The sequence below is a fragment of the Rhincodon typus genome, chromosome 11 (genome assembly GCF_021869965.1).
Source record: "Rhincodon typus isolate 14 chromosome 11, sRhiTyp1.1, whole genome shotgun sequence".
Taxonomy (NCBI): domain Eukaryota; kingdom Metazoa; phylum Chordata; class Chondrichthyes; order Orectolobiformes; family Rhincodontidae; genus Rhincodon; species Rhincodon typus.
In genome coordinates this window covers 38,327,338-38,342,698 of record NC_063342.1, presented here as the reverse complement: position 1 = coordinate 38,342,698, position 15,361 = coordinate 38,327,338, and the positions used below count along the sequence as shown (strand labels likewise).

Here is a 15,361-nt window from a genome sequence, read left to right as displayed (position 1 = left end):
GTTGAGGCTAGGTGAACGTTCTGGTTTTTTCCAGGAAAAGCCCTGCAATGGGATTCTTTCCATATCTACTGAGACACAAATATTAGAAGAACAGTTACCTTTAGCAAATAGTTGGATTATTGCAAATATTTTTAGTCAGTTTGTGCCGGTATATAGGACTTAAAGTGAAGGAACTAATTTGGACAGTTACTGAAATAGAACATAGAACAGTACAGCACAGTACAGACCCTTCGGCCCACGATGTTGTGCCGAACTTTACCCTAAACCTAAGATCTATCTAACCTCCACCCATACCCTCTTCTTGCTTTCAGCAGCGGGAATGGCGAGGACGCGAGCCAGGGTGCTGTCGGGAAGGTAAGCTTTTTCCCTTTAAAAACTTGTCTCGTGCAGCAGCTGCCTTCTTGCTTTCAGCAGCGGGAGTGGTGAGGACGCGAGCCAGGAAGTGAACTAATATATTTGGGCATTGGCTAGTCCCACCTGGCTGCACTTGTCCCATATCCCTCCAAACATTTCTTATTCGTGTACTTATCTAAATGTCTTTTAAACAGTTCATTACACACGTGAGCCACTCTTGGTTTAAAAATATTGCTCCTCATGCCTTTTTTAAATCTTTCTCCTCTCACCTTAAAAATATGTCCCCTTGTCTTGAAATCCCTCATCTTGGGGAAAAGACATCTGCCATTTACCTTATCTAAATCCCTCATAATTTTATAAATCTCTTTAAGGCCACCCCTCAACCTCCTACACATCAGTGAAAAAAACTCTCAGCCTATCCAGCATCTCCTTATAACTCAAAACCCCCATTCTCAGCAACATCGTAGGAAATCTCTTCTGAATCTTTTCCAGCTTAATAATATCCTTCCTATAGCAGGGTGACCAGAACTGCATATAGTACTCCAGAAGAGGCCTCACCAACATCATGTACTACCTCAACATAGCATCCCAACTCAAATATTCAAAAGGTGTGAGCAGTGAAAGCAAGCGTGCTAAATGCCTCTTAATCATTCTGTTTGACGCAAACTTCAAAGAATTATGTACCTGAACCTCTAGGCCTTTCTGCTCTACAACATTACCGAAGGCCCTACTTTTAATTGTACAAGTTCTGCCCTTGTTTGTTTTACCAAAATGCAATACCTCACATTTGTCAATATTAAACTCCATCTGCCACTCCTCAGCCCATTGACCTAATTGATCAAGATCTCTTTGTAATCTTACTTCTTCATGGTCCACCATATCACCAATTTTGTTTTCATTTGCAAACTTACTAACCATGCCTTCTATATTCTCATCTAAATCATTTATATAAATGACAAACAAAAGCAGACCCAGTACCAATTCCTGTGGAACACTACTGGTAACAGGCCTCCAATCTGAAGAATATCGCTCCCTCAGCACTCTCTATTTCCTGCTGTTAGCCAATTGTGTATCCAATTGGCAAGCACACTCTGAATTCCATGTGATCTAACTTCAGTAATTAGTCTACCATGCTGAACCTTGTCAAAGGCTTTATTAAAGTCCAAGTAAACAATGCCTATCCCTCTGCCCTCATCAATCTTCTTGGTTACTTCCTCAAAAAAAACTCAAACAAATTTGTGAGACACAATTTCCCTCACATAAAACCATGCTGATTTTAACCTTCCCACCACCGAAGTCAAACTCACAGGTTTATATTTCCCAGGCTTCATCTTACATTCCTTCTTAAACAACGGCACGACAATAGCCACTCTCCAGTTATCCGGCACCTCACTCGTAGTTATAGATGACACAAACATTTCTGCAAGGGCCCTGCAATTTCCTTCCTAACTTCCCACAACATCCTGTAATAGACTAGATTAGGTCCTGGAGATTTATCTACTTTTATATTTTCCAAGACCTCCAGCACTTCCTCTTCTGTAATGTAACCTGTTTTCAAAACATCAATATATATTTCCCTGACTTCCCTAATCTCCATTTCTTTTTCCACAGTAAAAACTGACACAAAATATTCATTTAATATCTCTCTCATCTTCTGAGGTTCAACACAAAGACGACTTCGTTGAACTTTAAGGAGTCCTACTCTCTCTCTAGTTGCTCTCTTGCTATTAATGTACATGTAGAATCTTTTTGGATTATCTTTAACCTTATCTGCCAAGGCTATCTTATATCACCTCTTTGCCTTCCTAATCTCCCTCTTAAGAATACCCCTACACTCTTTTATACTGTTCGAGAGATTCATTTGAACCCAGTTGTCTATATCATATAGATGATTGTTTTATTCTTGACTAGAACCTCAATATCTTTATTCATCCATTGTTCTCTAATCCTACCAGCCTTACCTTTCATTCTAACAAGAATATAATGACTCTAAACTCTTGTTTTCAGACTTTTGAAAGCCTCCCGCTTATCAGATGTCCCTTTTACCTGTGAATAGTATACTCCAATCAAGTTTTGAAAATTCTTGTCTCATGCCATTGAAATTTGCCTTACTCAAATTAAAAACTTTAACTTTTATTGAAGGCTTATCCTTTTCCTTAACTATTTTAAAACAAATAGAATTATGATCACTAGACCAAAGTGTTCCCTGACTATCACTTCAGTCACTTGCCTTGTCTTATTACCCAAGAGAAGTTTTGCTCCCTCTCTAGTAGGAACATTTACACATTGATAAAAAAAATTCTTGAACACATTTATCAAATTTTCACCATCCAAACCTTTAACACTATGGTAGTCCCAGTCAATGTTTGGAAAATTAAAATCACCTAGTATTACAACCTTATTCTTCTGACGTATATCTGAGATCTCTCTACATATTTGTTCCTCAATTTTTCTCTGACTATTGGGGGGTCTACAGTACAAGCCCACCAAGGTGATCATTCCTTTACTATTTCTAATTTCAACCCATAAATTTTCAGATGATGTTTTAGAAATATCTTCTCTACATACAGCAGTAATATCTCCTTCATCAAAAACGCCACCCTCCCATCCTCTTTTGCCTCCCTTTCTATCCTTCCTATAGCATCTGAAACCCACAACATTGAGATGCTAGTCCTGTTCAACCCTCAGCCAAGTTTCTGTAATAGCTATGACGCCCCAATCACGTGTTCCCAAACATGCCCTGGGTTCATCAGCCTTATCTGTAAGACCTCATGCATTGATATAAATGCAGTTTAATTCTTCAGAGTTATCTTATTTTCTCACTTGGTCTTGTCTGTCTTTTCCAACTAACCTCTTCTTTTCAGATTCAAAAATATCCTTTTCTATTTACTCTGCTACTTAGGATCCTTGCCCCCCTACAATAGTTTACAGTCTCCCTTAACAGAATTAGCAAATCTCCTTGCTAGGATATCAGTCCCTTCCCAGTACAGGTGAAAACCATCCTTTTTGAACGGGTCTTTACAGTTGCTACTGATCCAGGACACCATTAACCAAACATGGTCTCAAGTTAACACCAAGCACATCCAAAAGATTTTATCTTCCCTTTTGGTTTGGACGTTATTGGTTTTTAAATTTATGCTTATGTTTGCATATGTGTGCTTGATGTTGCATCTAACTTTTCTCAATATTAGGAAGTAATAAAATTTGCATTTCCTTCACTCAAGGGAATCTTGTAATTGGCTCCGTAATGTTTCTGATAATCTGGTTAATTTCATTTTTATTGAAGTGTGGTTTAGGTGGATGCTAAAAAGACTAATAAACCTTTGTTGCAACTATCTGAGGAGGCTGAAAAGAGGCGAGCCAATTACCACTTCTCACCTGGTTGTAAGCCAACATAGTGGGCTCACCCACTTCAAGATCCATTACAGCATCCTTTACACTAAGCTGATGCTTTACTTCTGATGCACTAAAAATTAACACTGCTCTGACTACTTACAAAAATTGGATGTGTAGTGGACAGCGAAGAAGATTGCCTCAGCGTACAGAGGGATCTTGATCAGATGGGCCGATGGGCCAATGGGCCAAGGATTGGCAGTTGGAGTTGAATTTAGATAAATGTGAGCTGCTGCATTTTGGAAAGGCTAATCAGGGTAGAACATATACACTTAATGGTAAGGTCCTGGGGAGTGTTGCTGAACAAAGAGACCTTAGAATGCAGGCTCGTCATTCCTTGAAAGTGGAGTCCCTGGTAGACACAACAGTGAAGAAGGTGTTTGGTATGCTTGCCTTTATTGGTCAATGCATTGAGTATAGGAGTTGGGAGGTCATGCTGTGGCTGTACACGGCATTGGCTAGGCCACTATTGGAATACTTCGTGCAGTTCTGGTCTCCCTGCTATAGCAAAGATGTTGTGAAACTAGAAAGGGAAACGAGAAAAGATTTACAAGGATGTTGCCAGGGTCAGAGCGTTTTGAGCTCTAGGGAGTGGCTGAATGGACTGAGGCTATTTTCCCTGGAGCATTGGAGGCTGAGGGGTGACCTCATAGAGGTTTATAAAATCATGAGGGGCATGGATAGGGTAGATAGACAAGGTCTTTTCCCCAGGGTGGGGGAGTTCAAAACTAGAGGGCTTAGGTTTAAGGGGAGAGGGGAAAGATTTAAAAGGGACCTGACAGCAAATTTTTCCGTGCAGACGGTGGTGCATATATGGAATGAGCTGCTATGGGAAGTGGTGGAGGCTGGTACAATCACAACATTTAAAAGGCATCTAGATGGGTGTATGAATAGGAAGTGTTTAGAGGGATATGGGCCGAATGCTGGCAAATGAGATTTGATTTATTTAGGATATCTGATCAGCAGGGATGAGTTGGACCGAAGGGTCTGTTTCCGTGCTCTATATCTCTCTGACTCTATGACTCCATAATTCTACATTACAAAGAAATATACAGGTATTTTGAATGACATGTACATTATGGATGGTAATGACATATCTTTCGAGTGATCATAATTACATAACTGCCTTTTTCTGACCTATTGCACTGCATGGGTGAAATCTAGACAGCAGCAACCACCTAAAAGTACATCCTTGAAAAAAATTAAAATTAAAATTAAAAAAAATTAATGTGCAGCTGGGGAAAGCTCTTCCGTCTTAAGAGGAGCTCCAATGGCCTCATTTATTCATTACTGTTGTGCCCCACTATGTTCTGACGTTTCCTTTCAGGCTACTCCCAGGCGTATTTAGAAGAGACACAAGACCAAATTTTGGGCTGCTCTGTTTAGGTGCACATTGCATCGAGTCTGGAGCCATGATTTATTTCTACCACTATACGTAGTGATACTGGCTGGCACATCCAGAGAAGTGATGAGTAAACTTAATCCTAAGAAACAATGAGTTGTTTTTAAAACCATAACAAAGCAAGGACTAAGAAATGGTGCCGTTGTAGTATCCCTCCCTCAGATACCATTGGAGATTAATTTTTCCTGTCATGTTAATGTGCTACTGCATCGTTGTGGTTAATTTTATATGTATCAGATGAGTTAAATAATATGGTTTTTGTATTTTTTGTTCATTGAAAATTATTCCTAACTTCACACTGATGTATTCCCAGACCCCATGCAAACCTCCATGGTTTCAGACTCTATTCCCCTCCCTAATACTCTCAGACAATAGTCTCCAGGGATGTACAGGCTAGATGGATTAGCCGTGGGAAACGCAGGGTTACAGGGATAGGGTAGCGGAGTGGGTCTGTTTGGGATGGTGTTTGGAGGGTCAGTGTGGACTCAGTGGGTCAAATGGCTTGTGCCCACACACTAGGAGATTCTATGATTCTAACAATACCATTCCACAACGTACTGTAGCAAGTCAGATCTACACTCTTGCAAGTGAATCCTAGGTTTTACTAAACATAAACTTTATATAAGGTATGTTAAGAAAGAATAATCTAGAACACCACACACTTAGGCTCTGATTTAATGTCATCTGACATCACTGTAACACAGTTCCTTTTGCACATACACAGTAAATCTTTTTAGAGTAAAAGCATAGAAAACTCTTTACACCACATGCACTGGCTACTCCCATAACGAGACTCTCAATACTCATAGACCGCAATAGCCCATTAATTGTTTTAAGTAACTAAGTGTAACAAAATTTCTGAATCATTATATTGACGTTCTTTGCCATGTTTCTTCACAAATAGATATAATAAAAATAAATGCCAATCCAAAATGGAATGATTGGGATAAGGAACTGAAGGTTTGGTGGAAGAATTGACCTTGAAAAGGTTTATAAATATGGAGAAAAAGATGGAAAAGCAAGCATTTTGAATATGGAGCTCAAAGAGCAAAACTGTGGTATAGCACGAAAGGTGATTGCGGAAATAGAGAAAATGGTAGGTTAACTCAAATGTAATGTACTGGGGACTCGGAGCCCATTCATGGCATTTGAGTAATTCCATCTGGAGATTGGAAAGGGCTGGATAGGATCAAATGGCAGAGAGATTACAGCTGATATCGGGCAATAGAAGGTTTTAAAGACAAATATGACATGTAAGCAACAGAGAGAAGAACATAACTATCTGTTGATTTGCAGAACCTGATAACGTGAACAGATGGTCACTTTAGAGGCCCAAACCTCATTTTCATTACACACCTTGGATTAAAGAAATAAAAAAGGAGGTGAAAGCTTGTGACTGCCTGGTTCTTTACATGCTTGCCACTGTGTGAATTCAGTCACTAACAGTGCTAATTTTGCTATACCTCACTGCAAGATTTCCATGGCTTTCTCAAGGTAGGAGCTGTGATTGTTCCCTACACTGGACTCTTTCTCACTGATGTTACATGTCATTTGTTCTTTAAACAAAAACATATTCAATCATAGAAGTGTAGAAATGGGAGTAAATCATTTGGCCTCTTAAGCCTGTCCACAATTCAGTTAGATCAGGGCTAACGTGTACCTCAACTCCACTTACACATTATTATTTAACAAACTATGTATTATAAAAACATCATTAAAAACAATATTACAAGCAAATATGGAATTTGATATGGATTGTTAGGAAGCAAACAACAAAAATGAGTAGGAGATGAAGTAGCTGACTCAAATGTTTACATTTCTACAATTAACAACCAACCATCCACAAGTCAATCCTAAAGTATATATATTAAAAATGCAACCCACTGACCTCATTCAATTAACCAAAAAGATTGATAAGGGATGAGCAGTAGACATTGTTTATTTGGACTTTAGCAAAGCCTTTGACAAGATCCTGCATGGTAGACTAATTAGTCAAATCAGATCACAGGGGATTCAGGGTGAGCTTGCCAATTGGATACAAAATTGGCTTTGTGGTAGGAGACAGGGGATCGTGGTGAAGGGCTGTTTTTCAGACTGAAGGGCTGTGACCAGCAGTGTTCCACCGGAATTCATACTGGATCCACTTTTGTTTGTCATTTGTATAAATTATTTGGATCAGAATATAGAAGTCATGGTTAGTAAGTTTGCAAATGACACCAAAATTGGTGGTATGGGGGACAGTGAAGAAAGTTATTGAAGATTACAAAGTGATCTTGATCAATTGGGTCAATGGGATAAGGAGTGGCAGACGGAGTTTAATACAGATGAATGCGAGATAAAAATTTTGGTAAAATAAATGAAGGCAGGACTTATAAGAAGAGCCGTGAAATTTGCATCACAGGTAGACAGGGTGGTTAAGAAGGCATTTAGTGTGCTTGCTTCATTGCTCACAACTTTGAGTATAGGAGTTGGGACATCATGTTGAGGTTGTAGAGGATGTTGATGAAGCCTCGTCCAGAGTACTGAATGTAGTTCTGGTCACCCTGTTATGGGAAGGATATTATTAAGCTGGAGAGAATTCAGAAGAGGTTTCCCAGGATGTTGCTGGGGTTGGAGGGTTTGAGTTCTAAGGAGAGGCTGGGTAGGCTGGGTAAAAACCGAAACACCTGCCCATTTACCTCCTCCCTCCCCAGTAACCAAGGGTCCAATACTTCACCTGCACTTCCCAGAATCTGGTCTACTGCATTTGCTGCTCACAATGTGGTCTCGTCTACACTGGGGAAACAAAGCGTAGACTTGGCGACCACTTCGCAGAACGTTCTGCTCGCAACAAAGACCCTCAGTTACCTGTTGCATGCCACTTTAACGCACCACCCTGCTCCCTGGCCAACATCTCTGTCTCTGGCTTGCTACAGTGTTCCAGTGAAGCCCAACACAAGCTGGAGGAACAACACCTCATTTTCCACTTGGGGACCCTACAGCCCTCCGGACTCAATATTGAGTTCAATAATTTTTGGGCCTAAATTCTCCCATGTCCCAGCCCCCTACCCCACACACCAGGCCTTGTTCCCACATAGCCTGCCAGTGCACATCCCCTGTTGTTAGTCACTAATAGTCACCATTAACAACTATTCACCCTCCCAACCTGATCGTTATCAACTCCTTTGTCTGTCCAACTGTCTTTCTCTCTCTTTGGGCTCTATCCTATCGTTTACTCCCTACCCCACCCACCTCCCTATGTGCTGCATATAAACTGACATTTTCCCAGCCACCATCAGTTCTGAAGAAGGGTCACTGGACCAGAAATGTTAACTCTGTTTTTTCCTTCACAGATGCTGCCAGACCTGCTGGGCTTTCCAGCAACTTTGTTTTTGTTCCTAGATAGGCTGGGAGTTTTTTCACTACAGCATAGGAGGTTGAGGGGTGACCTTGTAGAAGTTTATAAAATCTTTAGGAGCACATATAATATGAATAGAAAAGGTATTTTTTCCTAAGGTGGTGGAGTTCAAAACGAGGGGGCATATTTTTAACGTGAGAGGAGAAAGATTTTAAAAGAATATGAGGGGCAACTTTTTTTATACAAAGAGTGGTTAATGTGTGGAATGAATTGTCAGAGGCAGTGGTAGCTGCAGGTACAGTTACAACGTTTAAAAGTCATTTGGATAAGTACGTGAATAGGAAAGCTTTGGAGGGATATAGGCCAAACATAGGCAGGCAGGACTATTTTAGTATGGGAACATGTTTGGCTGGATTAATTGGACTGAGCTATTCACAATATATATTAATGATTTGGATAAGGGAACAAAATGTAACATCTCCAAGTTTACAAATGATAACAAGTTGGGTGGGAGAGTGAACTTTGACAAGAATGCAGAGATCCTTCAGCATGATCTGGACAACTTGGGTAAGTGGGCAAATCAATGGCAGATGCAGTATAATTTGGATAAATGTGAGGTTATTCACTTTGGAAGCAAAAACAAGAAGGCAGATTAATACCTAAGTAGCTGTAAATTGGGAGGGGGGAGTGTGCAGCAGGACCTGGGTGTCCTTGTGCACCAGTCCCTGAAGGTAAGCATGCAAGTGCAGCAGGTGGTAAAGAAGGCAAATTGTATGTTGGCTTTCATTGCAAGAGGTTTCAAGAGATGTGTTGTTGTGGTTATACAGGACCTTGGTGACACCACACCTAGAATATTGTGCGCAATTTTGGTCTCCTTTTCTGAGGAAGGATGCTCTTGCTCTCAAGAAAAGTGAAGCAAAGATTCACCAGGCTGATTCCGGGGATAGCTGAATACACCAATGAAATTATTTTTAAAAGTTGGGTGTGGAGGTAGAGCTTATAATGATAATTATCAAAATTGACCCAATTTAACTCGGGCTACAAATCACCCAGGTGAGGAATGGGCAGATGGCAAGCTTTTATGACATTGCTTGTGACAGGGCTGAACAATTTTAACTCCAAGTTTCATTTTCTTTTGACTGATGGGCTGTTTTTGTTATTGCTTTGGGGACTGGACAGTTGCTTAGAGGATATACACAATTTTCAGAGCACCCCCTGAGGCCTCTTAAAGTGAGTTTCCAATTCCTGTTTTGACGTTTTGTCTTGTAGAATGATGGAAAAGATTGTGGAGGTACATTGGTAAGTCAGGGCAACCCAGATTATCCTCCCTCCATGTTTCAGACCCTAGCGGTCCTAGAGAAGCAATAAAGCCAAGTAGGGAGCAACAAAGCCGGCATAAAGTACATCTGGCTGGAGATAGTTCAAAGGAACAGTGCCAGTAGCATCACTCTGAGACCTGTTAAATAATAAAAAGTGATTCAACGAGCTCACAAGAGCAGCTCTTCACCTCTCCATGTATGAACATTGCCTCAGGGCACTCGTGTAAACAGCACTTTCAATAATTCCCTCCCTCCATCGGAATATAATCTCAACAATGGTTTATGGAGTCATGTTGAAGATGGTTACTGCTTGGCACCAATGTAATGTGAATGTCAGTCATCTGCCCATCCTAGGAATTGTGAATAGAGCTAAACAATGCATTACTATCAGTAAACAGCCTATTTCTGACCTTATTGTAAAGGGACAGGGAAGAAGCTGTTGAAGATGTGTGCAGAGGCATATTGGTTACCTTACTAGACCAATGTCCTGGAGAGGTTAACATCCCAATTTCAGTCTAATTAAATGAAACTGAAATAAAATGCTATTAACAGTAATAGTGATCATGTAACTACTGAATTGTTGTTAAAAAAAAAAACACCTTGTCTACTAATGCCTCTTAGGGAAAGAAATTTGCTGTTCTTAGTGGAATTGGCTTATATGTGCTTCCCGATCTGTAAAAATATGGTTGAACCTTAACTGTCCTCTGAACTGGTCTAACCACCTACTCCATGGCCAAGAAGGTGGCTTACCACCATCACCTCATCTAGGGCACATGGGGTTGGGCAATGAATTCTAGACATCCACACTCTGTGGATTAATAAGCAAATCTGAATTTACTCTAATTTTCAATTCCTCACCACCTTTTGTTTTCGTTGATCTCCCTCTGCAGAAGGTGAGATTACTTTGATTGTAGATATAATTGCACTTAAAAACTGCTGCATGACCATCTGAAGAAAGTGTTCTTTGGAGGATATAATAGCTGCAGCATTTCCACAGCCCACCCTCGTTTGTTACAAAGAATCTCATTACAGCAAGTTACACCATCTAGTGGCTCCAGCATGAAGCTGTAAGCCATCTTGATTGAATCTGCAATCTTAAATGTTAGATCAAGAGAGTATATAGTTTTTAAAAGAGAGCTATTATTTTTGGGAAATTGGGAGAACATGACATAATATGATATGGTTAGTTGGGAAACCCAGAAAAATTAAATGACTGAAAGTAGAACAGACAAGCTGTTGGAAATAATCAGGAAATATTGAACTGATATGAAATATCTAACTGATACAGTCTCCATATGTTGATAGATTGTCTGACTGAAATGCCAATATTTTCACGTGTTCAAAATGTAATACAATTTTCTTGGCCTGTCTCCACGTTACACATCCCTCTCCATGGCAACTGTCAGGGGCTGACCCAAACTGTTCTCAACCTTCTGATCACATATCCACACCATGACTCAGACGACCAATTTCCACCACTGTAACATTGCCCAAATCTACCGTGCCATAGTGTGGCTGCTGCTGAAATCCTTATCCATGCTTTTGTTACCTTTAGAATTGATTATTACAACACACTCCTGGCCGGCCTCCCATCCTCCACCCTCTGTAAACTTGAGGGTATTCTCAACTCTGCTGCCTGCCTGTCTTAATTTGCACCAAGTATCATTCAACCTCTGGACCTTGATGACGGACATTGGCATGTCATTTAAAAATGAAATTATCTTAAAATTCTCATTCTTATTCTTGAATTTCTCCATGACCTTAGTCTTCCCTATCTCTATAACTTCCTTCAACCTCACTACAATACATGCACTCGTACAATTCTGGCCTCTTTGCATTCATAATTTTAATTCTTCCATCACTGGAAGCTGTTCCTTCAGCTGTCAAAAGTCCTAAGCTCTGGAATTCTGAACATAAACTCTATACTTCTCTTTAAGCGTTCTATAAAGTCTACCTTTTAAGCTTTTGGTTATCTCTTTACATGGCTGTCTTGTGTCAAATGTTGTTTCTTAGCAGCTCCTCTGGAGCGCCTTGGAACATGTTACTCTGTTGAAGATGCTGTTCAGTTAACTTTTCAAAAAATTCCTATTGAATCTTGTAAATGATCTAAAAGCATTTGATACAGTGTCAGAATGACAGACTCTGAAGGTACTCACCTTTTGAGGAGAATAAAAATGCAAAGCATAGAACACAAACTGTTTATTTTGTTTGATAAGTAACCATCCACTCTCTTAGATGGTGTTGTAAGCAATCCTATTCATAACATGTTGTAGTGTTAAAGGGGTTGATTTAGCATTTCTGACACAAGGCTTCACACAGCTAGAGGACATATTGAGTATTGGGTGCAGCAGTCAGTGTGCCTAATTCATGACTCACATATCCTTCTGTCCGCTAAAACTAATGGAGCATTAAGTTGATTTCTTCCTAATCCGTATCATTTACAAAAATAAAATGACAACCTTATAGTGTTATGGAAGACCCATGACAAGAGGTACTCTTGTCATTTAGCAAATACCTTCATGTAGTTGCAAAATGCAGAGCAAAACAGTGTATGCATAGGTTTTGTACTTAAAATTTACCTTCTAGTGCCCTTCCAGTTATGATTATTCGAGGTGCTTGTGCAACCAATGAAAAACACCACAGACATTTTTTCTCCAATTGCACAGCATCCCTGGCATATCACTCACAACATATGGAAAATTGTGTACATGATTTGTATACTTTAACATGATGTTTAAGGGTAATGCTGTAATATTAAATGCAGCCTATTTTTGTATGGAACATTCAATGCATGTGTGGCAGATCTAACCAAACAACATAGATAAACTTGATTTGTACAAATCTACATGTTTTTGCAACCAGATTCAGCTATTCTGACCTCTTAAATTATTAGGTCAACTTATTGAACTTCACTGTCACGTCACTACAGGCATCAGACTTAGCTGGATAGACGTGAAGCAAGAATGCAATCACAGTGACATAAAACACTGGCATTTCCAGTTGCTTGTAAATGTACTACATCGATTAAAACTATGCTGTGGTTTCACCACCTTATCACCCACTCCCATCACTCCATACTGTACCAACAGTGTGCTAATCATCTTAGTAGCAGTGTGTTAATAATAAATATGAAATGGGTGAAGGACTGAGCCTTTGTGTTGACATACTTAAGGGGAGTTCATGCTGAAATTTTCATTCATAGGATCTATAAGAAATGGACCGTATCATAAACTTTGTAATGAAATTAAAACTAAGCTTTTATTTTTACTGTAATTTGTTCTTTTATTTCTTTAATCGTCACCATCGGAATTTTGAAACACAAGCAATATAAATGTGCGTCTCAGGTGTGTGCCTATGTGTTGTTACTTTTTGTAAATATATACAAAAGTTACAGGATCACGGTGCTGCATGATTATAAAATCTCCTGACCAGCTGGAGATGTAGTTGTAGGTACTTTCTAATCAACTTGTTATTGCGCACCTCTGTAGCAGGTGGGACGTGCACCTGGACCTCCTAGCTCAGAGTAGGGGCACTAATATTATCCCACAACAGCCCCTGTAATGCTTTTATATACATTTTATTTTTAATCTACACATTCAGACATGTTAGTACACACAAGAGCAGGTGGGATTTGAACCCAGGTCTTCTAGCCCGGAGATAAGAACAATGCCACTGCATCTCGCCCCTCGGATGTATTTATATTTGATTTTGCCATATGGAGGCCATCTGGTAATTCCCTGCAGCTCAACTCAAATTGTGGCAGTTTTAATGGAAACAAAACAAAAATCTCTACAACTTTGGGTTCAGTATTTCTAGGAAACCTGTGCAATTTCGTTTGGAGTAGCCCGAGTTGGAAGTCTATTTCAAATGAGTTTTTTACTAAACTATTCTTTCTGCGTAACTTTCGGTTCTTCTCGCCATTAGTTGAACTATTTTGTGGTAACTGCAATCCGAAGGGCAAAGCCGAAGGCCAAGATCTGATATCTCCAGTATGACCTTAAGGACGTACTTGTCCGTCCCTACCTTTGGGCCAAAAGGTCTAGGTTCAACTCCCAACTATCCCACAAAATGTCATTTCTTGAACTGATTGATTAAAATTATCTGTACTGGATGGGACGCATCAATTCAATAAATGTTTTTCACACAGCCGTTTAATGGATTCGGGTGTTGAAGGTGACTATGAAACTATTTTTTGGCAGGATTTTGTTCCCTCTCATTTCCGGAAGCAGCATCAAATCACGTGCTCCGGTCTGCAAATTCTTGAAGGACAAACACTAAAGGGCAGGAGAACCGTAGACCAAAACAGATTAGTAAATGGTGAAAAAAAAAACTTGCTTTCTCAATAGATTTTATAGCATATCCCTGATGTACAAACAACCGAGCTCTGCTATGAGTTCAGCTTGCTGGTCTGCTTATTTTTCACGACCAACAGAATTGGCGGTTTATGAAGGCTCATATTTTAGTTTTGACGTTCAGTTTCCTCCATTCAGATTATTTTGTTAGGCCGAAATCGCTGATAATTAAAAATATCGGTAACTAAAGTCAGCATTTAAGTTCAGTTTGCCAGTGCACGGATCTGCAAGATCTGTATTCACTTTATTAATTCTCCTACGACTGAACTAGTGTATCATAAAGCAGCTCTTCAAAACAGAACGGCCATGAAATTATATATTCTCCCGTTGGGGCTACAAAGGTGGGGGTGGGGGTGGGGGGAATTCGAAACTAAAATTTTAAAACCTTTCGAGGCACATTGTAACACAATTAAAATGTGAAGACTCTCCGACTATTCTCAGCGACATATTGTAGGGATATTTAAATCACGTCTTTGTTTTCCATTCGTCGATTGAAGTGCAGCATGGAATTGCGATGACGGGATCACTGATTTACAGTTTCTTTGGCCCATAAATCACTGTAATTGACAGGAATGGTACTGGCGCTATGTTCTGTCAGCGCGGACGGCCTGACAGGTTTAGGTGCGGAACATGCGTCTTCCGCCCCCCATCAAATATTCTCCACAATTCTTGGTGTGTGAAGAATGCAGTAAATCACCATTTTGCTCAAGTGTCACTGGGTACTGCAGTCTGAGGCCACTCTCCCGGTTTCCCCCACCCCAACACCGCCGGGTGGGCGGGGTCAGTGTGGCGTCACAGATGAGGCCCGTGGACTATTGGCTGGTGCCCTGCAATAACTTATTAACTAGGCAAGGCGGAGCGGCCGCCGATAAAATCCACAGTCAGTGAGCCCTGTACCTTCGGTGGAACTCCTAATAGCTGGGGTTCCTTATTACCGCTTCCCTTCACCCTTTTTTTTCCTTCCCCCACCCCTCTCCCTTCCTCCTTGGCTGTCGTTCACCTGAGATTAAAAGGAGCCGGGGATAAAAGTACATATTTTTTAAAAGAAAAACCACAAACGGAAAAATCAATCAAAAATCTTACCGAGGTTTTAAGCTTCATTTTACCTCTGAACAGTCTCTTCTTCCCCCACACAACCTCCTTCCCTCTCGCTCTCCATCGCACACCACCTCCACACTTTCCATTCCTCCTCCTCCTGTGGGAG

The 15,361-nt window shown here is 40.3% G+C and overlaps 1 protein-coding gene across 1 annotated transcript in view; it reads left to right on the top strand.

Moving 5' to 3' along the window:
* The first annotated feature begins 319 nt into the window (after positions 1–319).
* Positions 320–15,361, top strand: part of LOC109932516 (nucleoside diphosphate kinase 7) — a 118,038-nt gene continuing 102,996 nt past the window's right edge. The window contains exon 1 of the mRNA XM_020531669.2: positions 320–354. Coding sequence (XP_020387258.2) covers positions 320–354 — 35 coding nt within the window. The remainder of the gene's footprint in view (positions 355–15,361) is intronic.